Below are 25,533 nucleotides of genomic sequence, written 5' to 3'. Positions count from 1 at the left end.
CTCACTTTTTCCTCCCCATAATCTGAGTAACTGGGTTTCAAAGCTTTTCAACTTGACTCATTTCAAGATTAAATGTGTATGTAACTCCTCCCCACACCCTTTTCCTGGGAAGGGTCTGTCTTACCCCAAAATGTATATTGACTTTAAACAACAATTGATGACGCCAGTCATTTTGCATGTGTTTGCCCATCTCCTCTATTTTCCAGAACGCCAAAGATGTTTTTATTATCTTACCTTCTGCCCACTACTCCGTCGTGTTCTCCATCACATCCTTTTTGTGTCCTGCTGATTTTCTGTCTGGGTGGTTGGCTCCGTAGGTCTTTGCTCCTCAGTGTGGATGCAAACCAGCAGCCCCAGGGAGCGGTCAAAAAGGCAGGAAGGGCTCAGGCCCACCCTCATCCGGGGACTGGAATTTGCATTTTAACAAGCTCCTCAGGTGATCTGTATTCCTGGAAAGCTGGAGAACCCACATCCTAGATGAGAAGCAGGTGCAGGGTTAGCTTAAGCACTGGGGCTTCTGAAGCAGCTCTGGAGAGAAGGGGCACAACAACCTTAAGGCCTCACAGAGACTAAAATGTGGTTTAAAAGCTAAGGCCATCCAGGGTCAAATGCAGCTTAACTGACCTGGGTACCTTTTTATCCCTCACTGTAGAGCTTTTAACCACTGTTGGCACTTTCTTTTTTGCTGCTTCTCTGCCTCATAGCTTTGGCCTCCTCACAGCCCTTCCTAGCTGTCCACCTTCTCTGTGTGCCTGAGATCTGTGGGCACCCATGCTGGTCCAATATCTTGGCTTTTCTCTCTCTTCTTTGAAATAGAGTGTAATCACTTTTAAAAACATATATTTATTTGGCTGTATCAGGTCTTATTTGCAGCCTGTGGAATCTTTAGTTGCAGGAAGCAAACTCTTAGCTGCAGCATGTGGGATCTAGTTCCCCGACCAGGGATCAAACCAGGGCACCTGCATTGGTAGAGCAAAGTCTTAGCCATTGACCAGGGGAGATGCTTGGCTTCTCTTTTAACATTCTCTAAATATTTGATCAACAACTGTTTAGTGACAGGTGATTTTTTAAAACTGTGTACAATATACTTAGTCTTCACCTACCATCTTAACATTCAAGTCTATGGTTTGGTAATATTAGGTGTATTTATATTATGCAATCATTCTCCAGAATGTTTTCATCCTATAAAACTGAAACTCTATACTTACTAAACAGCAACTTGCCTTTCCCTTCTTCCCACAGCCCCTGGCAACCACCATCCTACTTATTTTAACTTTATTGAAAAAATAATTGCAATATAATTGTGTAAGTTTAAAGTGTACAATGTGACGATTTGATATACAATTATCCTGTAGAGCGATTATCAAGATCAAAATAATTAACACATCTGACCCCTCACAAAGTGAACAAAGTTAACTCCTGTGTGTGTGGTAAGAATGCTTAAGACATGCTCTCAGCAACTTTCAAATAATACAGTGTTACTAACTGCAGTCACCATGCTGTACGCTGCCACCATTCCACTTCCTGTTTCTGTGAGTTCGATTACCCTAGGTACATCATGTAAGTCAAGTCATACAGTATTTGTCCTTTTGACTGGCTTATTTCACTTAGCATAATGTTCTTAAGTTTCATTCATGTAATACGTGTCAGAATAACCTTCCTTTTCAAGACTGAAAATATTTCATTATGTATATATCATATCATATTTTGTTTATCCATTTATCTGTTGATGGATATTTGGTTGCTTCTGCCTGTTGACTGTTGTGAATAATGCTGTTGTGACCAAGGGTGTGCAAATATCTCAAGACCTTGCTTTCAATCCAGAAGTAGAATTGCTCAATCTTTGGCAATCCTATTTTTAATTTTCTGAGGAATCTTCATACTGTTTTCCATAGTGCCTGCACCATTTTATATTCCTACTAGCAATACACAAGAGTTCTAATTTCTCCACATCCTTGCCATCACTTGTTATTCTGTTTTTGTGATAGCAGCCATCCTGTCTGTAAGATAGGATGTAAGATGAGGTCTCATTGTGATTCTGATTTGCCTTTCCTTAGTGATTAGTAATATGAGCATATTTTCACATGTCTGTGGACATGCACTTCACAGTCAAAATATGTCATTTATTCTGCACAATTTTCCACCCAGGTGACTCTTTGAAAACTAAAATGTTTAGATAATAAAATAGTCCACTCATTCCATGCAAACAACCCTCCACCACACATGACTCCGTTTCTGATTCCGTATGCCTCCAGGTGGTTGGGTGAAGTGGCCCTGTGTATAGGCACATGAGTGCTCCTGATCACTCCACAGAGACTAGTCGGCACTGGTAAGGAAGCTTTTTTTTAATGTTGTTTTTTTTTTTCGTGGTAGAAGTCACATACTATAAAACACACTATTTGAACCATATTTAACTGTGCAGTTCAGGGTCACTAAGTACATTCACATTGCTGTGCACTCTCACCATCACCTACCTCTTGACTTTTCTCCTTCCTAAGCCGAAACTCTCTCCTCATTAAACATTACCTCCCCATTCCCACTCCCCGCCTCCCAGCCCCTGGCATCTACCAATGTACTTTCTGATTCTATGAATTTGACTTTTCTAGGTACCTTGTGTAAGCGGAATCAAATAGTATTTATCTGCACCTAATGTATCTTGGAATTCATCTTTAAGGTTAACTAAATATATGTTTTAAATCTGCACCCCAGGGTGAGGACTACCTTGGTAGGAAAGAAAACAATTTATGGCTTACCTCATTACTGACCTATTCCAACATTATAGTATTCTTGGAATCAGGTGGCCCCCTAGGCAACAGCCCAGACATCAGGCCCTTTAACTTGGCCTCGTCTGTGTTTCTGACATTCAGATTCACCAGGAAAGGCTCTGAATAGGTCAGTAGATCCCATACCACTGGAGAGAGCAATTACACCATCCCCCACGGGCCCAGGAAGGTGATGGACCCCTGGTCGGCCCCTGGACCTGGTCCAACCAGGAGCTCCTGTGAGGGCCATGTGGGTGGGACAGGCCAACCTAGCCTCATCTTCCTCCAGCAGGGTCAGACTGGCGAGTTTATGAGTCTCTTTCACAAGGACAGAGAGGGAGGCTTTGAACATGTGAACGTAACACCGTTTAACCCCTCATGTAACTGTGTCACAAATACTGGCATTTTATCTGACTGTCCTGTCTTTTTCTAATGCGAGGAGAGGGAAAAGTAGCACTTTTTCCTAACAAAAGCTTTCTTTGATCTCATGCATTTCAAAATCCCAGATCTCACTGTAACTCCCACTTGCTGCCAACCCATTCTTCTCCAGTGGAAGCCCACTCCTCCCACCTCAGAATTGCTCAGAATTGCTAGAAGGAAGTGTGCATGCTAAGTCACTTTAGTCATGTCCAACTCTTTGTGACCCCATGGACTGTAGCCGGCCAGGCTTCTCTCTCCATGGGATTCTCCAGGCAGGAATACTGGAATGGGTTGCCATTCCGTCCTTTAGGGAATCTTCCTGACTCAAGGACTGAACCTGCATCCCTTATGTCTCCTGCATTGGCAGGCAGGTTCTTTACCACTAGTGCCACCTAGGAAGGCTGCCCGAAGGAAGAGTGCCACTCAAGCAAGATGAAGGGTTAACAGTGCAGCAGGGAAGCAGGCGGTGTCGACCACAGGCCAGGCAGTCCCTCCCTGCCTGATGCCTGATCCACAGAAGGGGCCTCTCTGAGACTCCTTGTTTTGACACTTTTGTCAAGGTGTTCATGCCTGACAACAGCATCAAAATGGAACCCAGAGAGACTGGGCAGTCAAGGCTTCATTGGTCTGAGGTGTAAGCTCCCCTGGAGACTGCAATAGGCTTTGTGGCTTAGTTTTATAGGGTGTGTATATATATATATGTGTGTGTGTGTTTTATACATATATATGTGTAGTTTTATAATACATATAAACATGTAGTTTTATAGGTACAACAGAACCAGAGCAGAGGTGGATTTTAGCTAATGAGGCTTAGGTTTCTGGGCCCTCATTTACATGTACTCTTCCCCATATCATATGCTTTTTGTAACATTTTCAGAAGTAAGACATTAATCACAGTTGTTTTGGATGATTTCTACTCACCGTCACATTTTCCTTGAAGTTGAGTGGGGATGGAATGGCCCTGGGCATGTCTGGGGCCAGGATAAGGGCAATGATTTGGGGACACATACAGCATGGGCACATGGCTGCAGTTACGGACGCAGAGCGGAGTTACTGCTAGTTACCCAGTGTGGATGAAGTTCCAGGAAGGGCCCCTCTGCCTGCTCGTCCAACGTCCTGACAGGAAAGCACAGGGCCTGACTGTCAGCACATCACCGCGCCCTGTGGTGTCCAGAACGGGCTAGAGGAGGGGACAGAGGTCTGAAATGAGTGAAGGCAGAAGTTAACTGACGGAAAATTCCTCCAAATACAAAACTCCCATGAAAAATATCTTGACAGAGGTTTTCTTAAGTTGACAACAATCCTTGACTTAGTTGTGAAGATGAAACTTTTCTCTATTATCATAATAAAAAGCAAATTTTGATCATCAATGCTAGAGGAAAGGTCTTTTTACTCTTTATATTTAAAATGACATTACAAAATCATTGTTCTGCAAGGAATATAATTCACTCGCTATTGCTGTTGTAGTAATACCAGAAACTGGCGGCTTAAACAATGCAACATGAACTGTCTTACAGTTCTGGATGTTCTAAATCCAAAATCAGTGCCGCTGAGCTAAAATCAAGGTGTCGCCAGACTGGTCCCTTCAGGCAAGGACTCCCTTGTCTCTTCTAGATGCCACTCACACTCTTGGTCTCTTCTTCCATCTTCAAAGCCGCCAGCGCTGACTTCTTTTCCATCATCGCATCTCTTTTTCTTTGAATAAACCCAAGAATGTCTTTTGAGGACTCAGGTGATTAGACAGAGCCCACCTGGGTAATTCCCCATCTCAAGGTCTGTACCTTCAATCACAGCTGCAGAGACCCTTGTGCCATGTAAGGAAACATATTCGTGTGTTCCAGGGATCAGGACACAGATGTCTTTGGCTCATTATTCTGTCTCTCACAAGGAGACAATCAAAGATACCATAGAGGAGTGTCAGACAATTAGTTAAAATCTTATGCTCTCTTTCTGGATTTCATGACGTTTGCTACTATCCTTTTTAATATTTGTAATTTATTGTGATTTCTCTTCTCATTCTTTCTCACAAATACATATTCTCTTGATACCTAACTACATATCTGCAGCTCTGCATTCTGTTTTATAAAGAAAACTCCCACAATTGTATAAGCCTCAGACCCCACATACGCTGACCTATGGCACCTCTACTCACCCACTGACTTAAATGAAAACTTGATGAAATCTCTCCCACTGCCAGCTGGAGAGAGTCTGCAGCTGGCCAGGGTGGGTGACCCAGGGGCTCACGGGCCAGCAGGAAGGCCAGGGAGTGCCAAGTGGGCTGACCAGTGTCTCAGAGTGACCCTCCTTCCATCTGTGCCCTGGAGAGTCACCTCCCAAAGCAGATGCAGCCTGTGGACACTGCCCAAGACAGGGGTCCCCAGTCTCCAGGATCTAATACCTGATGATCTGAGGTGGAGCTGATACAGTAATAATAGAAACCAAGTGCACAATGAATGTAATGCATCATTACATTTCAGGGTGAATGAATCACCCTGAAACCATCCCCTCCACCTCACCCCACCCCCCCACCCCCCAGTCCTTGGAAAAACTGTCTTCCACAAAAACAAACCCTGGCACCAAAAGGTTGGGAACCGCTGCCCTAAGCGTTGCCCACAATGACAGACAGGGCCTGGGGGTGAGGAGAGAGTGGGCCAGGCCCAGAGGGACTCAAGGGCCTCTGAACTGCTACCCTGGGGACAGCATAAATCTCCTACTTGGCAAATGTTAGGATTCTCCTGGGTTCAGAGTTAGCTATTTCTCCCTTGTTATGGCTACAACACTGCAGTCGGTCTGATTTTCTCTCTGGGGTTCTTTTTGGGGCTCAGCATGAACCAGCCACCCCCATGCTGTTCTTGAGCTCCCTTGTGAAAAGCACCTGTCACCGGCGGTTTCTCTTCCGCTGCTTTTCATCCGCCCTCTTCATCTCCTAACCTGCCTCCACTCCTCCACTGGAGCAATGCTCAAGGCCGGGACCCTCACTCTGGCTTCAGTGTCTCACTCCACTCTCAACTCTTTCCAAACCACAGTCCCCCATTCTCACTTCCTCGGTGATTGCTCTTTGTGTCTCTCAACCACATTCCAACACCCTGACAAGGGCTCCTCTCCCGCTCTAGTGAGAATTCCTCCTTCTTGTACCTCTCTGCTAAACTTCAAAACCCTGGACCTCCTACTGGGCATCTTTCTTGCTCATCAAGATGACCAAGGCCCACATCAATACCTTATTTCTGGCCTGCTAGCCCAGATATAGCCACAGCACTGCTCACATCATCTCCATGTGACTCCAAAGGTCACTAGCTGATGGCTTCCCACCTTCCTACTCGGCCCCAGGCACCTTCTAGTCCTTCCCTTTCACACGTTCCTTCTGCGGCTGAGGAGCATCCATCTCATGTTTTTTTCTCATGTTTTCTAATCTGGAGTCATGATCAGCCACCTATCCTGTATCACTGGCCATCTCAGATCATTTTAACAGTGGAGCTGGGGGGCGCTGCATCTCGCAGCTTAACCCCGAGGATCAGGAAATCCCAGGTCCTGAAGCGGAGTTTCAATCAGCCTAATTTCAGAACCTGAAATTGCTGGAGGCTCTCACAGCACCAGGCTCCCTTTGTGATCCTCCTGTAACCCATCGTCCTTCTCTGTGGGTCCCAGTTCACCCCGGATTCCATCTAGTTCCCATCCTCAAGGCTGCCTCTGCCGTCCTCTCCTTGCTCCCCTGTCACCCACAAGCCCTGTGCTTCTCTCCTCTCTCCCAACTCCAGGAATCCTGGCTCCTTCTGTATCAGAAACAAGTCATGTGTTCTTTAGAATGTCCCCCCTTAGCCCCTGGTCTCCGGACACACCACTCTCCTTCCTTTCTCCCCAAGTTCAAATTTGTCTCCCTGAACAGCCTGCTCTCCACACCGGGGGTCCCTCTGGGCTGGCTTCTGAGTGACACGCATTTCCACAGTTTCTCCTTCACTTCTCTCCCTGCTGGATCAGCCTGTGGATAGACACAGATCAGCTGGTAACATCCCCAAAACAGCACGCTCTCCTGCTCCTTTTCATTCTTGCCAAAGGCCAGGTAGACCTTTTCCATTTTATTTATGAGGCTCCTGAGCACCAGAGAAGTGAGTGGAGTAGAGAAAGTGAGTCAAAGGTCAGTGGCAGGGGCTAGGCCATCTTGACAATGAGAGCGGGACAGTACCTGCCACATCTCATGCCCCAGGGAACAAAATCCAAAGTCCTCTGACCTTCAGATGGTGGGACAGCTGGGTCCTATTTGGTTACAGTTAGTCATCCCCATGTGTCACCCATGTATGTCATTCATGGAAGACCTCCCTTTTTCCTAATTTAACAGGGACCTGCAGACCTTAGCAAATGAAGTAACTGTATTCTTTACATCAGCCTGGTCAGGCCATGCTCCACGCACAGAGGACTGAGCCTTCAGCAATCTCAACGACTTCTTAGGCAGCACACTGTGGAACCAGCCTGAATGTGCAGACCACCCCAAAGCTCTCCAAATATCCCTCGCTGAAGCTGTTTTTTCTAAGGGCTTAATTAAGACTCTGGCGGGTGAGAAAATAAAGAAAAGGTTCTAACATATACAGTGACAAAAATATTAATACAAAGGCTGAGAACCAATGAATCTGCAGAAAATGGGCCACATCGATCCCGGAAAAAATGCAAGTGCTTTTAGTGGTATGGCCATCTGCTCACATGAACCTCTGCTTAGAAAGTGAAAGATCTGGCATACAGATGGAGCCTCCCTGGAACTGGTCAAGAGCCAGTGGGCAGATACATGCTCCTCTGACCATGAGAGGGAGGACCCGCAGCCCTCCAGAGGGTGCGGGACCAGAAGCCTCTGGATGTGGTTGAAGTGGCAGCAAAGTTCCTTGGTCCCTTCTGCTATAATCAGCATTGAGATGGTAAGACCTGAGGACCTCAGGGAATTGCCCAAGAACAGAGAGCTACCTCAAAGGGAACACATAATGTGGAGGACCAGCCTAGGAACAAGTCTGCACAGAAAGTGGGTTTAACAAATGGTTCACCAGTTCAGAAACACACCTTGTGAAGGATGAAATGGGATGCTGAATTAAGAACACAGGCTCTGGAGTCAGAGCCTGGGAGTCATTTGACCTGGGTTCAAATTCTGGCTCCACCTCCTTCTAGCTAAGCAATGTCAACTCATCACTCACCCTAAGAGTGGGTGAGGATGTGTGCACTCAGGGCAGCAAGCCCCAGTCATGTATAATTTATTAATTTATTCAATCAGTTATTGATGGCTTTTCCTTGCTGAGAATTTAATTTATCCCTTCTTTAGTATATTCAGCCTAAATACTGCATTTTACAATTAATTATTTTTGCAAAGACCTCACTAAAGGAGTATTTTACTTTCAGGGAATATAAGAGTTGATCATTTCAATCCTCTGCTAGAGTTCACACTTTTACAGGCAGCGAGGAGAAGGTGCAAACCTCAGAGTAAATACAGCTAAGCTGGATGGAAACTGCACAGATAACTGGTCTGATTAAATTCATATGAAAGAGAGATGTGGCTGGCACGTACCATCACCTAGTCTCTGTCATTTTCCTGTCCACACAGTGTCATTCTGTAAGGAGGACTGATGTAAGAGTGGAATAGCAACAAGTTTGGGGGTGTCAGCTGGCACCCTGTCCACCCCAGTTCAGATCTACATCTAACAAAGCTCCAGGCGACCTGCTTCCATAATCTCTTGCCAAGTGACAAACCTCCCCCAAACTTACAACCACCATTTCACTTTCTGTCATGCTACTGTGCTTTGACGGGGCTCTGCTGGGAGTTCTTCCACTCTACATGACACAGGTGGACACTAAGCTGGGCTGGGACATCTGAGACTGCTCACTCACATGTCCAGAGCCTGATGGGGACAGCTGGCAGGCAGGGCAATGGGCCTCCGTCATCCGGGTCATCCCAGATGGTCATCCCTCTTCACGTGGACTCAGTGTGGCAGCAGGGTAGACAAACTTTCCCACATGGTGGTTAAGGCTCTCCAAAGGGCAAAAGCAGAAGCAGCCAGACCTTCCTATGACTTAGGCCCAGAACTGGCACTGTGTCACTTCCTCATATTCTTATTGGTTTAAGCAAGTCACAGACCATCCCTGGTTCATCCTGAGAGGGACTATACTAGGGTATGAAAGTGAGAGGTGTGTTTTATTGGGGACCATCTTTGGAGAACACCTGTTCTCCAGGTGCCCTAAACGGGGCTTTATAAGAATATGAGAGAATGAACTACAGAATGTACAAGATCTGCTTATTTAACTTGGGCCAAACAAAGCAAAAGTTACACCAAAAGTACTATGGAGTGAGATCCTGGTGTTAATTCTAATATCACCTCATTAGGGAATTGGAGAATGCATTAATCAGACACAGATTAAGTGTATCTCTCTCCTCTGTCCTTTTGGAAACATTTTTTTTCATCCTCTTGATGTGTATCTACTGAGCTTCTGCTGTGACACATGCATTGTGTCATAACTGTCATGCCCCTTCTTGGGAAGGGCACTTATACCAGTGGCTGAGGGACTGCCACCTCAGTCTCCTACTGTCCAAAGTTGCTAATTTATGTGCAGAATACCTGCCACTGTCTCCAGAGCCCCAAGTTCTGCTATGCCTAATGGCTCCTGAATGAGGCTGGAAACCTCCTCCAATATCTTACTTACAAAATTTTCCCTTCCTGTAAAGCTCTTTGATTTGGGAACACTTTTTGCATCTGTGGAGCAGTTAGAGGGTTTCATAGCAGACCCTGGAGTTCTGCCAAAAGAGTGACTTTCAGCTTCTGGAGAATCTGAAAAAAGACCAACATAACAGATTATCTGATGTGTGGAAGATGCTCAACACATGCTTGCTGTTGTGATAACTGTTATGATGAATAAATGAGTTATCTTTTGCAAAGGACCTAGAGTTATCTTTTGCAAAGGACCTAGGACACTGAGTTTCAATAATTCTTAGTAATGATTTTAGTATCTTTCTGTCTCATCCCTTTAAAAAATTATGTATGTATATGTGTTTATTGAGGTATAACTGACATAAGTTTATACTAGTTTCAGATGTAGATGTAATAATTCTGTACTTGTACATATTGTGAAATGATCACCACAGTCGGTGCAGTTAATATCCGTCACCATCCCTCATTCTCTAGCACTAATCCTGAACCTTAGGTAGCCACAGGTATCTGTTGAAACCATTCGTCTCTTTTAATGAGAGTGTTTAATATACAGTAGACCCCCTGAACAACACGGGGGTTAGGGGCACTGACCTGCACAGTCAAAAATCCGTTTATAACTTTTGACTCCCCCACAACTGCATTACTGAGCCTGCTGTTGACCAGAAGACTTAACAATAACAACAGTCGATTAACACATGTTTTGTATGTTATATGTATCAGTCTTACAGTAAAGTATCTCACAATAATGTAGACTAAAGAAAAGAAAATGTTATTAATATAATCATAAGAGAAAATAAATTTATAGCACTGTACTGTATGGATACTGTAAGTTTCCATCATCTGCTTACAAGATGAATTATTGATCAGTACCTACATCATTATGATATAGATGTTATACATATTACTAACAGTAGATATAAAAATGAAAAGATAATGTGAAAAAGAAATTCATATTTATTTATAGGTATAATGATTCATGCATTGATAAGTAAGAAACAGCAATACGACTACTTTATGGTAGTCTAATGCAAGTGAAAGGGTTGTTTCACAGAGCCTGGACTATACACTAAATGAATCATCATTTGGTTTTTATGGCAAACATATTATTGAAAACACTGTGACATTAAAAAAAAGTACCTATGATGACAGGATACACAATTTTTTTCAATTACAAGAGAGGCATACTGTATGGTAATGTAAACAAAGTTATAAAACAGTAAGAAAACTAACACATTATTGATTTTATATTAAATACCTCTCACCTTATGCCTATGCAAGGAAGACTAATATCTACACATGTTTTATGCATTCAGGAGATACCTTTAATTTTTTCAATATTTCTAAGCTATGTGGTTCATCTTAAGAGTTTTTCAAATGGCCACACATCTCAAAAAATTTTTCCAATACATTTACTGAAAAAAATCTCCATACAAGTGGACCACCCAATTCAAACTTGTGCTGTTCAAGGATCAACTGCATTTACATTTAATTATCAATATATTTGCTCTTTCCACCATGCTATTTCAGTTTCTCTTCTCTCTATGGTTGGTCTTTTCTTTATTCTTCCATTTTTTCCTTTCTACGAGCTTTTAAGCTATGCATTCTATTTCCAGACTTTTAGGGGTTGCCTACAAATCTTATGCAGGAGATGCAGATTCAGTCCTTGGGTTGGGAAGATCCCCTGGAGAAGGGAATGGCTACCTGCTCCAGTATTCTTGCTTGGAGAATTCCACAGACAGAGGAGCCTGGTGGGGGCTACAGTCTATGGAGATCGAAAAGAGTTGGATATGATCGAGCGACTAAAAAACTTCAGAAATCTTAACAGGCACACTTTACTAATTAAAATCGGATTTATTATCTTTCTCCTCCCTCAACAATATTGAACCTTAGAAAACTTTCATTGTGATCATCCATCTTCTGATATGGAGGATATGTTTTTGCATATTTTAGTTGTGTTTTGCTTTTCTTTTTAACTCCCAAGCATTGTTATCATTGGTTTATATAGTTGTTTGTTCAGATTTTATGGTCAATTTTTATTCATTTTACAAATCTGATTGGTCAGTTTCACAGGCTTTTTCTCTTTCTTTGATTGTCAGCCTCTTCTACTATTTATTTAAACATTCTTTGCTTGATAATTCAGAGGGTCTTTGCAGGTCTAATCCTGCTGTAAGTTGTTTTCACTGTCTCCCGCTCATGGTGCCATGTTAGTTTTTTATTCATGATTATGAGTTTTTGCTCATATTCCTTGAAAATTACTTGTGTGATTCTTTGTGTATAGGTGGAAGGTGAGTTCCTCTACAGGGTGGGGTGAGGGGTGGGGAGGATTAATTCTGCTTCTGTGGATGTCTGGGAGTACTAACAACCTACAATCACTTTAAATCAAATTCTTTGTGGCTTTTCTGGACACGCAAAGTATACATTTTTTCCTGCAAGCCTGTATGAGGGCAGAATTATAATTCAAAAAATCAGGAAAATTTTCCACATACCTGGTCAGTTCAGGTTTCCAGTCAGTCTGTTTTATTTGCAGTTTTCTGAAGGGTCAGGGTCATGGCACAGATTAATTTCTAATTCATTCTTATATGTGAAATGGTCAGCTCTCATCTGTCATGCTGTTAAAAACAGAAATTTGTGTGTTGAAATTTTACTAGAAGTTTTATTTTGCTTTTAGAAAAAGCAACATCATCTGTAGTGTGGTGGCCTAGAGAGACTTGGCGGAAGAACAGTGAATAGGATGGTTTCCAGTGCCTGCCCACTGTCCTCTATGCCTACTGCCAAGTAGAATTCAAGTCACACCCTCCAGGTGAAAGTGGCCTGGGGAGGACATCTAGAGTACAGCTCTATGAATGGGCACGAGTTCTTTGATTACTCATTTACCCCTCAGCCTGACTGGGACCTGGGTATTCTCTCTCTGCGTCGTGACCTGGCTCCTCTCTCTCTATTTATCTGCTTATTTACTCAATTGAAAACAAGTTTTCTGCTCAGCCTTTCCAGTTCTCTCCGGGAGTCTGGGCCACAATACACCCGAGGGGCCAGCTCTCTGGGTCTCCTCAGTTCCAGAACAAGTGTCCTGTCCCATGGACTGCCCCATGTTCAGGCCTGTGACCAGCTCATGGCCTCCTAATCTGAGTCTATCCAAGTGTTACTTCTTTAGTCCAACCCAGATACTCCTTTCTTTTTCCTTCTCATTTCTTCCTCTAACTTTTCTCTCTCCCATGTTCTTCGTCCATGTGTTTTACTCCAGGGCCCTGTTATTGAACACAAATATCATGGTAACATCTTTCTCTCTAACTCTAGTCCTCTACCCCCATTTCTGCTATGGAAAGTCAGCTCTTAATGTCCACAGAACCAAACACGAGTGATGCACACTGCGGCTGCCTCAGCACACCCCTGTCCAGGGTTCTCATTCCCTGTGGTGTTTTCACTTCTAGTCCAAGAGGCTCAGAAGCAAAGCTGGAGGTGGGCCGTGAAGAGAAGTGGAACCATGCTGACCTCGTGCACTGTGGAGAAGCTGACTCTGCATCTACAAATTCCATCATTGGTGCAGACGAGGAAGAGGGTCCCCAGATTTGCCGTGTATGTGGGGACAAGGCCACTGGTTATCACTTCAATGTCATGACATGTGAAGGATGCAAGGGCTTTTTCAGGTAGAGTTACCTGTCAACTTTCACCCACCTGCTACCTCTGACAAAATGGGTCACATCTAACTGGGGCTCTGCTATTAGTTCCCTGGGCATCGGCTCAGGGCCTAGGCTTGACCTTGCTCTCAGGTTCAGAGTGTGGGCTGGTGGCCCATCCAAAGACCTCCTAATTAGTCTCAGGAGAACCATTAACATCCGAGAGGAAATCTTCATCTTCTATTTTCCTACTCTACTCAGGAAAAGCCCCTTTCCATTAAGATCTCCCTTTGTTTCTCCATGTGCTCTTGAATAAAACAGCAAATACAGCAAATGAGTCAGTAAAAGAGGAGAAAGAACTTGAAAATCCACAAAATTTTAGAGTTCAAATCATTCTTAAGGAGCGATGTTAAGTAAAGAATGGCATAAAATAAGTGAAGAATATGACACACCAGCTCACCTCTTAGAAACAGAGATCCAAAATATTAAGGACTATAAAGTCCTAGCTCACAACAAGACAGGTCCGAACAGAAAGGTCACGTTGTTCAGCTGAAGAAAGAACAATGATACTGTTCAGTGCAGGCTCAGACTAAGAGGAAGAGAAGCCAACCAGGAAAGAAGGGAGGGCCAAGTGTGTGGAAGGCAGCTCCCACCGCAGGGGCACACTTGGGCCCCTCGTGCATTCTGAGGACAGCCAGCTGACTTGACGTCTGCAGAGTTCCTCCTAATGGCTGAACATTTACATGGAAATGGACCCCAGCACCAAGGTCCAGCTTGCAGTCCCATCAAAGCTGGGCCACCAGTCAGTTGGGTGCAGGGGAGAACCCACAATGGGGTGTCCAAGCCAGGAAGAGCCCAGTAATGCACTGGAGCAGCCCAGGACCCACCCACCCCCACCCCCACTCCCGACCAGAGTGAAGAAACCCTGGTTTAGGAGCTGATGTGGTCAAGTTTGAGGTCCCAGGGGTTAGGCCAGCTCAGGAAGCTCTCATGTTGCAGGGAGAAATGAACATCTGTGTTGGGCGCTGTCAGCCTGTGCTCAGCTACAAGCAACAACTCTCCACTCACGGTGTTGAACAACGAGGACAACATGTCACCTCTCACATCTAGAAGTCTGAGGCCTTCAAGGGGTTGGTGAGCCCAGCAGTCAGTCCTTTTTCCTCTTCTGCCATCAGAGAGTGCCAACCCTGCCTGCTCCACTGAGTGCAGCAAAGTGCCAGGGGTTCAGGCCGGGAACCACAGGGCTCAGCTGAGGAACACAAAGGCCCCTCTTGTCCTCTAAGAGCAAAGAAACCTTTCCCAGAAGACCCTTCAGTTCACATCACCTAGACCAGGGCCCCAGCCGACTCCAGAACTGGCCACTAGCAAAGAGCCCCAGACAGATCCCTGAGCTGGGCATCCGCCAATGAGGCCACACGGAGAAGGGAGGACGCCTGAGCCAGACCTGGATTCTCCCTGCGGCTCGCTGTAGGGGTCAGAGCTTGGATCCTGGTATCAGGCAGACCTGAATTCAAACTTCAGCCTGTCATCTACCTAGAGGACAGCGAGCGCTCTGTCTTCTCACAGACTCCGTTTCCTCATCTGTGCCAGGCAGATGACCAAATGAATTTCGTAGGGTTCTAAGAACTAAGTTTGCAAAGCTCTGCACAATCTGTAGCCCTGCATCTAATCCACAGTATGGCTGGATAAATGTGGGCTCCTTCCCCCAGTCACCCAGGGGGCTCTTACCCAGCAGGGGATGGGGTGGGGCCTGAGAAATACGCCCCCTGGCCTTCTGGCTCCTGGCCTCAGGTCTCTCCCAGATCAGCCCCCAGGGCCCACTCAGTAGCCACACCTGTCCATTCTTCATTTTCCACACTGCTGGACCAGAGCCAGAGGCCAGATCCAAAGGAGAATTTGTTTCCATCTACTCAGCTGTGAAAATTGGGGGCAGGGGGATAAAGTTAGGGCCCCACTGACTAGGTCTTCTGGTGAAGTGCAGGATGGCTGGGCTGTAGGGGAGGGTGTGTGTGTGCTGGGATCTCTAAAAGGAATTTACCACCTTGTCTCCCATCTGGCGCAGCTGTCTGGGGACACGTGGACGCAGCGCCCATACACTCCACTATTATGGGGCTCTGAGCCTCTCTGTTCCCCCCAGCCAGCAAGGGGAAGCCTTTTTCCAGTGAGGTATAGAAAGTTTCCTGTAGTGTACCCGATCCTCTGGCCTCCCAATCTAGAATGGGGGCTGGGGAAGGCAGGAGGCTTATAGTTCTTACACTCCTGGGGCCAGATTTCCTCCAGTTTCCTCTTCAAGGAGAAATCCAGGAAGAAGCCACCTCCACAGAAACTTGGCCCAGTTCTCCTGGGGTTCCTGGGCGTTAGGAAGAAGGGGAGAGGGTGCGGGCCTCAGGGTGCTGAAGCATCCCAGAAAGCAGCTCTGGTGCAGGCCCTGAGCAGCGTCCACCTCCCACGTGGATGCTGAGGACAGTCTAGTACCCAGCTCCCCTCCTCCAGCAGGCTCGGAGGCCTCTGGGCACCCACAGAAGCCTGAAGAGCCCTGGTCTATACCTTTCCTATGAACCCCACCCAACTCAGAGGCAAAGGCAGAGCCCACAGAGGGTGTGACCAGTGTCCGTGTCAGGGGCGGACAGGAAGCCAGGGTACACAACACGGCCTATCTTCTACTCTCTGTCTTCTTGCAGGAGGGCCATAAAACGCAATGCCCGGCCCCGGTGCCCCTTCCGGAAGGGCACCTGTGAGATCACCCAGAAGACCCGGCGTCAATGCCAGGCCTGCCGCCTTCGCAAGTGCCTGGAGAGCGGCATGAGGAAAGAGAGTGAGCAAAGGCTGTGGGAGTGGGCGTGGGCATGTGAGCCACGGTGTGCGCGAGAGCATCCGTGTGCGCGTGCACACAGGGGCAGATGTCAACCTGAGGTCCCCTGCCTATCCTGGAGGGACTGGAGAAGTGGAGGGTTATCTCCATTCTCTGTTCTTGGAGGCCTGATTCTCTCTGGCCAGGGTCGTACTCCCCTCTCCCCTCAGTTGCGCTTGCATGATTCGTTTTGTGCCCTTCATATTTGTTTTAGCCAAATTAGGAGGGGGTGAATGGGAATGAGAAGCTGGAGACTCATGGTGTGCTATGACCTGCACCTTCTACCAGTGGCCCAGACCTAGCATCCTGGAGGAATTGTGTGCAGCCAGTGACAGAGGGTTCTCATTTCCCCTGTCCAGCTTTGGTATAATTGTGCTCCCAGGGGCTCTGCGATGAAAGACCATGGGAAAAGGCTGGAAGTTTCCAAGGTGTATTTCTCTCCATCAGTCACAGAGGGACACGAGACCTTGGGCAGCCTTTAAGGGGCCTGGTTCCCTGGGCATTGGCAGTGAGCCTTTCCTGCAGACGAGCTGTGCCTGTTGTCCCCTCCCCACCAGTACCCCCTCCCCCAGAGCTTTGCTCTGCATACACAAGTGGGCTCCAGAAATCCACAGATGACCTTAAAGCCCCAGGCTACATAGGAAGTGGCTGGAGAAGATAGCTCTTGCTAAGCAGTAGCCCAGCTCTCTGAAACCCAGAGATCTTGGAGGACTCTCAGGCGTCTTAATGGTATCTGATACACCAAAAAAAAATAATTGGGTGCATTTATGAAACAACTATTACATAGCAACAGTTATATTAGGCACTTCCCATGCAGTGTCTCATCCTAAGAGCAGTGTGAGGTGAGCACTGTTACTCCAGCTTACCACGAAGGAAAGAGAGGTAAAGAAGCCCATCAAGGTCACCACTACAAAGTGGCAAAGCCGTCACTGAAGCCCAGTGCCTTAAGATCCAGAAGCCGGAGCAATAACCACTGTTTCACAGTGTTGTCTTAAACCCCATGGTCACAGGCAGCACACCCGTCCTTCCCCCCAAGTGTTTCTCCAGAGAGCCCAGAGTCCTTGAGAGTCTGGAAAAGGGCAGGATTCTTGTCACCTGTCTGTCCCCATCCCCTGCTGCTGCCTGAGTCTGCTCCTGGCTGTCCTTGCAGTGATCATGTCTGATGCGGCTGTGGAGCAGAGACGGGCCTTGATCAGGAGGAAGAAGAGAGAACGGATTGAAACTCAGCCCCCTGGAGCCAAGGGTCTGACTGAAGAGCAGCAAATGATGATCCGGGAGCTGATGACTGCTCAGATGAACACCTTTGATAGCACCTTCATTCATTTCAAGAATTTCCGGGTATGAGGCTTTCGAGATGGCTCAGCTTCTGTGCTCACTCCTCAGAACCCCAATCTCATTCCCAGGGATTCTCGAAGAGTGGCCCCTGGACTTTCAGGAGCAGCAGCAGCACCTGGGAACTTGTTAGGAATGCAGATTCTCAGTTCACCCCTGAATCAGAACCTTTGAGGGCAGGGCCCAGTAGTCTGTGCTATGACAAGACCCCTCAGGTGATTCTAACTCATGCTCAGGTCTGAGACACTCTGTTCTCTCCTTCCGCAGCCTGTAGAAATGGAGTCTGAGTCAGAAATGGAGTTATGGACAGCTGAGTTGCACCAGGGTTGCTGGCATTCAGGGCTTTATGAGGACGCAGAGGGGGCATGACATTTGTGAACTGGTTTTACTGATCCAGGAAACTTCAGTGACCTCAGCAATGGTAGCGTTGTCTGACCCCAGTGCCCTCTTTCACCTGTGCTCACAGGTATCTCGTGACCCATCCAGGTCAGAGAACTGGTAGCCAGCGGCCCCCAAAGTCTGTTCTTTCCATCTCCAGCTCTCAGATCCTTTTCTGAGTTTCCTGAGTGCAAGTTCAGGGACACTTGGGACACACCCCTCGATGGAGGCCCCCCTCACCTTCCACCAAAGCAGGAAGCTAACCCATCTCTGACCAGGCAGGAATGTGAGGGACCGTGAAGTCAGAGATCCACCAAAGAGAAGAGAAGAAACAAGTGCTCTGTGTATGGGGGTGGGGGTGGGGGGTTGTACATGCCTGCCACTGTGCATCCTCTCAGGGAGCAGCTGTGGTTGTGTGCGCCTGTCTGGGAACAGGGAAAATTCCTGTTTGGGAGAATATATTCTGTCTCTCCTCTCTTCTCTCCCACTTCTGGCCCATGCCCCAGCTGCCAGATGTGCTCAGCAGTGGCTGCCAGATTCCAGAGCCTCTGCAGATTCAGTCCAGGGAAGAAGCCGCCAAGTGGAGGAAGATCAGGGAAGATCTGTGTTCAGTGAAGCTCTCCTTGCAACTGCGGGGGGAAGATGGCAGCGTCTGGAACTACAAGCCCCCAGCCGACAATGGCGGGAAAGAGATCTTTTCCCTGTTGCCCCACATAGCTGACGTGTCCACCTACATGTTCAAAGGCATCATCAACTTTGCCAAGGTCATCTCCTACTTCAGGTAGGACACAGGGGCTGGGTGGACGGTGTAGGAAGGAGCAGGACATGGCCAGGCGATTCAGAGGGTCTGGGGAAGACTTCTTTGAATTTGGAGGACCCTGGTGCCAAAAGACACTCCTTTACCTCTGCCCCCAGGGCACCTGGTCGTGTGGGGGAGTGGAGCCCTCGCTGTCTATGTGGCTCATTAGCTTTGTGACTGCAGCCTGCCATTTAACCTGTGGCTCAGCTGCCTCATCAGCTATACTGAGGCCAATGATGCCTGCCTTGCAGGGCTGTTATGTGAAATAAGAAAACCTTTGGAAGAGCATTCAGCACATACATGTGGATGTTCAGAGAGTGATGTCCTTTGTCCATTTTCTTGCCAAGGGGTGGGAGTCACAAGTTGATAGTTCAAGAGCAATGGAAAAGTTGGAAGGAAAAGGAAGGCGGCCCATAGAGAGAAGAAGAGGGCTAGGAACAGGTGCTGTGTCGCCAGCAGTCCGCCACTAGAGAAGGCTGAGAAGGAGGACAATGGGCCGGGACTCCCAAAACTAGGCATGTAGGCAACAACCACTGGGCAACTGGGGTGACTGAGAAACTCTGGACCCTACTGGTGTGGTGGCAACCACAGCCCCACAATAGGGAGCCTGTCACAGTGTGAGGTAGCACCGGGCGTGTCTTCCCTGGGGTCAGGCCCACCAGGCTGGACCTGGGCAGGTGGAACTGAATCACACAAGGACCCCTGACTCCATCTGCTGGCAGAGGGCAGGTTCTTTTCCAGGAGCCCATGGGTTCCCCTGTGGGTGACATGCAGGACTTATTTACTGGAGTGAGGGTGGTCACAGGCTGGAGTGGGGTTCAGATTGTGGCAAATTAGGTCAAGGGAGCAGGGAGAGGGACCCACTTTCACCCGTGGACCCAGCAGATCCCCCTTGACCTTCCGATGATCCAGGACTTACCGCCAGGGTGGGAGGGCACTCATTTCTTGTGACGATCAGCTTTGAGCACAACCACCCCAGGAGGCAGGCGTTACTCTCACCTTCATTCCACAGATAGAAAACTGAGGTTCACCCAGGTTAAGGCAGGTGCACAGAATCTCCATCAGAGAGGCCAGCTTTGGAAGCATACAGCCTTCAGAGCCTGCCCCCTGCCAGGTCCTGGGCGGGGCACTGGGGGGAACACAGAAGGAAAAGATCAACTTTGTGGCATTTGTGGCTCAACATTGCAGATCTAAAAGAAGAGGCTCAACTCCTGAGGAGCCCAAAGCCAGGCACATGTCCTCCTCAAGAAATCCCTCCTGGGCTTTTAGGTAGAATGCCTCCATTAGTGGGGAGACGGGGGAGGGGGGGGCGGTGGCTTTCAGGTAGGGAGGGCTTCCCTGGTGGCTCAGACTGTAAAGAATCTACCTGCAATGCGGGTTCGATCCCTGGGTTGGGAAGATCCCCTGGAGGAGGGCATGGAAACCCACTCCAGTATTCTTGCCTGGAGAATCCCCATGGACAGAGGGGCCTGGTGGGCTACAGTCCATGGGGTCGCAAAGAATCAGACATGACTGAGTGACTAAGCACAGCACAGCACTCAGGTAGGGAAGTCACTGTGTCAATCTAACACAGTGACGAGAAGCAGCCACTGTGGCTGGGCCTGTGCTTAGTGCTGGGAGTGGGGTTCAGGGCACTCAGCCTGCCTGGAGAGAAACAGTAGACATGGCTAATTCAAAATAGACAGCAGGAAGCAGACTGCCCCGCTGCATGGCACTCACGCTGGAGGACTGGCACCTGCAGAAGGACTGCACTCTGGAAAGACCTCTAGGAGGCATAGGGACTGCTTGGCCTGAAGGACTAGGAGGATTTACTTAAGTGAAGCTAAAGGGCTTCCCTGGTGGCTCAGCAGTAAAGAATCTGCCTACAGTGCAGGAGACCTGTGTTCGATCCCTGGATCGGGAGGATCCCCTGGAGAAGGGAATGACTACTCCAGTATTCTTACCTGGAGAATTCCATCAACAGAGGAGCCTGGCGGGTTACAGTCTATGGGGTTGCAAAAGAGACATGAGTGAGCGACTAACAACACTTCACTTCACTTCAAAGGTGTAATCATTCCAAATGGGGAAACCTAGGCAGAAAGTATGAGGCCAGGGACCAGGAGCCCAGGCTGTGCAGGGAGCTGGAGGAGATGGGGCTGGGCTGTAAGGGGCCTGGACATCCAGCCGCATCAGCAGTGGGCAGTCCCTGAAGGTGGCAGGGGCCCAGGGGAAGACGGCAGTGAGGAGGAATATGCTTGCTGGATTGTGAGGGGGAGAGAGTGAAGGCAATTTGAAGGCTACTGCAATCGTGCTCAGGGGCAGGAGCCCATCCTACCTCTTTCCTTCGCCACCCCCACCCTGATTCAGGATTATAGGAGTGGGTGCCGGCCTGTGGCAGCTTCCTTGGAAGCCGGCATCCCCTCCTTATCCTTGCTGCCAGGAACCTGCCCATAGAGGACCAGATCTCCCTGCTGAAGGGAGCCGCCTTTGAGTTGTGCCAGCTGAGATTTAACACAGTGTTCAACGCAGAGACCAGGACCTGGGAGTGCGGTCGGCTGTCCTACTGCGTGGAAGACCCTGCAGGTGCCCGAGAGACGCCTGTCTGTCCTGGCAGAGGGTGGGAAAACAACCGTGGAGGGAGGAGAGGAGCCACACCAGGATCCGAGGGTCCTGGGATCGCAGTGCAGAAGATCGGGCCATGGGAAAGGGGGCCTTGGTGAGAGAGATCTGGGTCCTGGGTCAGCTTCCTGAGAAGTGGACCCCTCCAGCCTGCACCCACCCACAGGTGGCTTCCAGCAGCTTCTCCTGGAGCCTGTGCTGAAATTCCACTATATGCTGAAGAAGCTGCAGCTGCATAAGGAGGAGTACGTGCTTATGCAGGCCATCTCCCTTTTCTCTCCAGGTGGGAGCGCCACCTGCCTTGCCTGGCTTCCCTTTGCCCCTCCCTTGTTTCCCCAGGCTTGCTCACACCCCATCAGCTTCAGCCAAGGTCGGGAGCAGCATTCCTTCCTTTGCTTTCCCCAGGGAAGGTTCCTGACTGATGGCTTTGCCCTCCAATCACTGCTCAGTCAGGATGGGGACTCCAGCTGTTTGCTCCCCGGGTCAGAGGGGTGATGCAAAGCCTTCTTAGCAACCCCCTTACTTCCTTGCCTGGGAATCCTTGGCTCTGGAAGGTGGTTGGCTAGCCATTTGTCCCCTCTGGGATGGACCAAGCCTGTCTTGGCCCCTGTGGCCTTCCTCTCCCCACCAGACCGCCCAGGTGTGGTGCAGCGCCTCGTGGTAGACCAGCTGCAGGAACAGTTCGCCATGACCCTGAAGGCCTACATCGAGTTCAACCGGCCCCAGCCCGCCCACAGGTGAGCAGCAAGCAGAGAGGGTGTGAGGGGGTGTGAGCCTCGCCCCCAGGGACCTGTTTGTCCTGGGGAAGCCTCTGATTACCAGGGCTTTGGGGCCCTATTTTGTGGCCTTCACTGAGGTCTCCTGCCCAGTCAACTAGAACGACTATTTGTTGAGAAGAGCTAGCCCTGATGCCAAGCAGTTTACATGCACATCATATTTAATCCTGAAAACAGCCCCACGCAGCAAGTGCTACCATATTCTGCCAGGGACCGGAGGCTCAGGGTGGCTGACCCCGGGGCCCACAGCCAGACAGGTGGGGCCGGAGGTAGGTCCTTGCCGGCCAAGTCTATAGCCCACACCCTGGAGCACTAATTGCCTAAGCACCTCCTAGGACAAACTCCAGGTAACGGGAGGAAACTCCTTGGTCCTGGTCACCCAAGGGAGGAGGGCTGCTTGTTCAGGGCTTGGCCAGGCAGGGGCTCCCACTCCATTCACTGGGCCCCAGCAGCCCTTGTGACCTGGTACCAGGCCTGGGCCGTGACCAGGGAAGGCCAGCGCTGGGTGTGCTTGTGCGAACGTAAAACCTCGGGTCCTTACTTGGCTGCTGCAGCTGGCTTTTGAGCTTGGCTTTATGGGATGCTGGGTGTCTTGCTTTGCTCAGTCCTCCCCTGTATGGAGCCGGGAGGCATGACGGGGTACCTGAGGCATGAGGTGTGTCTCAGACACTGGATCCCAGGCTAGATCCAGGGAGGGATTGCTGCCTCCAGCCCCCGCCTCCACAGCTTCTCCCATTGGTCCTGACACTCGTTCATTAGCCATGGCAGTGAGGTTCCCCGCAAACTGACCTGTTCATGCAGTGTCTGAAATGCCTGGTTTCCCCACGACATCCCTGTGTGTGGAGGCTCAAGCCCGGAGGAGGAGATGTGGGTGGGGAGTGGTCCACACCTCAAGGGTGCCAGGCTGCTCTGCCCCCTTGTCCACAGACTGCTGTGGAAGCTTAAGGAATTCAGCCGAGCCTTGTCTCTTGGCTTACCTGAGAGGTCCTGGGGTGAAAACCCTCAAACGTGCGCAGTTTCAGAGGGGCTCCAGCTTTGGTGGGTGGGGGCAGGGTGGGCTGTACCGCCAACCGTTCCCCTGACTGGCCTGCAGGTTCTTGTTCCTGAAGATCATGGCCATACTCACCGAGCTCCGCAGCCTCAGTGCTGAGCATACCCAGCAGCTACTGCGCATCCATGACGTTCACCCCTTCGCCACCCCACTCATGCAGGAGCTCTTCAGCACCACAAATGGCTGACTGGCTGCCCCAGGGCAGCCAGAGCCGGGGCCCTCGGAGCCGAAGCCACCATTTCTGGGGCTGGACAGACAGACGCTGACAGTGCCCGACAGGTCCTGCCTCCCCAGGGGTCTCACAGAGACAATGGCGGGCTAGCATTCCTCAGCCCCCAGCTCAGTCTGGGGAGAGCCAAGCCCAAGAGCCTTACATGGAGACTGTGCTGGCCCCTAGGTCAGGCCCTTAAGAGGCAAGGCACTCCTCTCCCCTTAGAAGAGGCCCTGGGTCTGGGCATCTAGTGTCATGGTGGGAGAGGGGATAGGATGCCTGGGGCTGGGGCATCTGAGGGTTTGCGCCCACACCCAAGTTCATTAGCTTCTTGGATTTTTTCACTGCTTCATCTGCTACCCCTGCTCTCCCACTTGACAGCCATTCCCAACCCACAACCTCCAGTCCCAAGTCGCTTTGTGAGTTCCAGGCCCGTGTCCGCTAATGCAGGTGCATTAGAGTTGAGGGAGTCCTTTAGAGAGAGGCCAGAAGGCCTGCACTGAATGTCACAAGCTTGTCATAATTTCTTCTGTTTATTCTTCCCTCATTCTGTCTCCATTCATGAAAACACATCATTACTCACTGACAATATGCAACCTGCTGTGGGGAGTACACGCTGACTCAGACATGGATCCTGACCTTGATGGGGGTATGGACTTGATGCAGGTCAGCTGCACAACTGAACTGGGGCTGGTTCCTCCTGAGACTGGAACACTGAGGACTCTGTGATAAGGCTATATGGATGGCAGTTAATAAATATGTTCCTGTTTACACATCTGTTTTCAAAGCTAAAGAGTATGACAGCCTCTGCTTTATAACCATTTTGAGTAAAAATGTTTCTGCATTTTTCGCAAATTACATTTTCATTAACTTTACATAGGGCATTTCATACTTAAGAACCAGGCTTATCACATATGATCCTATGGTTAATGTCAAATCAAGGCAAGAGGACTTAAATAATTAACTTTTGGTTAGAGATTTAAACTTTTTTGGCCTTCCTTTCTGGGGGAAAAAGAAATGTGGGGATGGTGAAAGAGAAACATATTTGTATATATTTCTATTTTTATAATACATATTTTACTATTGCCCTTTACATGTCTGAAGACTGTTGGTGTGAGAACATAAAAAACGCATTATTTAACTTGGCTTGTTCATAAAAATAATTATTCCATATAAAAATTTTACATACCATTGAAAATGTAGTAATTTTAAATGACTAATATTTTTATGCAAATGAAGCTACAAGTTAACTGAATTTTAAGGAACAGATATTCACTTTTACCACTTTTCAAGAAGGTCACACTTGGAGAACTTGTCATTGAGACTATATATCAAAGCAAACAAACATATTCTGTCACCCCTCCAGATTCTCCAGCCTCTTCTGCATCAAGGGGACGTAGAACACACTAGCTTTTAGAAAAGAAACTGAGGGAAAAGGAGTTCTTCTTTCCAAACACATTGCAGGTTTTGCCCCCAGTAACTGTGTCTAATTACACTCATTTAGAAATATAAATATATTCCTATATCATATACATCTCTTCTTTCCCATTGAAATAATTTTGAGTGTGCTATTCACTCAAGAGTCTGAAATGGTTGTTAAGGGTAGGTTACGGTAAGGTAAGAGCAAGGTGATTAAGGTGGGATGTAGAAATGCCCATCTCCCAGTACTGATTTTAAAAACACCTGGGCAGTTTCACAAACATTGAATTGATACATACGTATGAATTACCCATATTATAAAAACTAAGTGTAGTCCAAGTGCAGTTAAGCTTCAAGGTTAGGTGCACCAAAGAGCTCACACAGGATTCTTCCTTACAGCAGCTTTGTGCATGTCCAGCTTATAGGGCTAGGAGCTAGAGTCAACTTTCCTACTCTCAAATGTTTGAATTTCCGTTACTCCCTTTCCTGAGCTCTTGAGCAGGAGAACTTAGCATCAGTTTCTAGGCATCCCTGAGACCCCCATTCTTTTTTCTAGGTCTTGCCTCAGTCAGTGAGGATGAGTCAGTCTCCAAAGCTCAGGAGAAAAGCCCAAGTAAGTTACTGCTTACCTTCTGGCTCCGTTAAGTC

General features: G+C 48.3%; 1 protein-coding gene and 2 long non-coding RNA genes across 4 annotated transcripts in view; 1 reads left to right on the top strand and 2 right to left on the bottom strand.

Moving 5' to 3' along the window:
* LOC145538953 (uncharacterized) overlaps positions 1 to 341 on the bottom strand; it is a 136,105-nt gene extending 135,764 nt beyond the window's left edge. Inside the window, exon 1 of the long non-coding RNA XR_014077356.1 lies at positions 235 to 341. This is a non-coding gene — a long non-coding RNA (uncharacterized LOC145538953). The remainder of the gene's footprint in view (positions 1 to 234) is intronic.
* Positions 342 to 10,792: 10,451 nt separating this feature from the next.
* LOC145538951 (uncharacterized) lies at positions 10,793 to 23,193 on the bottom strand. The gene is made up of 8 exons (XR_014077353.1): positions 22,746 to 23,193; positions 20,774 to 20,814; positions 19,750 to 19,959; positions 18,408 to 18,660; positions 17,417 to 17,921; positions 13,931 to 14,019; positions 12,343 to 12,465; positions 10,793 to 11,618 (listed from the first exon to the last, which is right to left on the bottom strand). It is a non-coding gene; the product is annotated as an uncharacterized LOC145538951 (long non-coding RNA).
* On the top strand, positions 13,454 to 24,241 carry NR1I2 (nuclear receptor subfamily 1 group I member 2). 2 transcript variants are annotated; one of them, XM_081571939.1, is made up of 8 exons: positions 13,454 to 13,500; positions 16,152 to 16,285; positions 17,472 to 17,659; positions 18,649 to 18,812; positions 21,250 to 21,392; positions 21,595 to 21,711; positions 22,060 to 22,165; positions 23,298 to 24,241. In XM_081571939.1, the coding sequence occupies exons 1-8, from the start codon at positions 13,469 to 13,471 to the stop codon at positions 23,440 to 23,442; spliced, it is 1,029 nt and encodes a 342-aa protein (XP_081428065.1). In that variant the 5' UTR covers positions 13,454 to 13,468; the 3' UTR covers positions 23,443 to 24,241. The 2 variants fall into 2 exon arrangements, with proteins under 2 accessions (XP_081428065.1, XP_081428064.1); XM_081571938.1 differs by having other exon boundaries at positions 18,538 to 18,812.
* The last annotated feature ends 1,292 nt before the right edge of the window (positions 24,242 to 25,533 follow it).

The sequence above is a fragment of the Giraffa tippelskirchi genome, chromosome 2 (genome assembly GCF_054371585.1).
Source record: "Giraffa tippelskirchi isolate mGirTip1 chromosome 2, T2T-mGirTip1v1.2.pri, whole genome shotgun sequence".
NCBI lineage: Eukaryota > Metazoa > Chordata > Mammalia > Artiodactyla > Giraffidae > Giraffa > Giraffa tippelskirchi.
The sequence above is the reverse complement of the archived record's forward strand: the minus strand, read 5'-3'. Positions and strand labels throughout refer to the sequence as shown.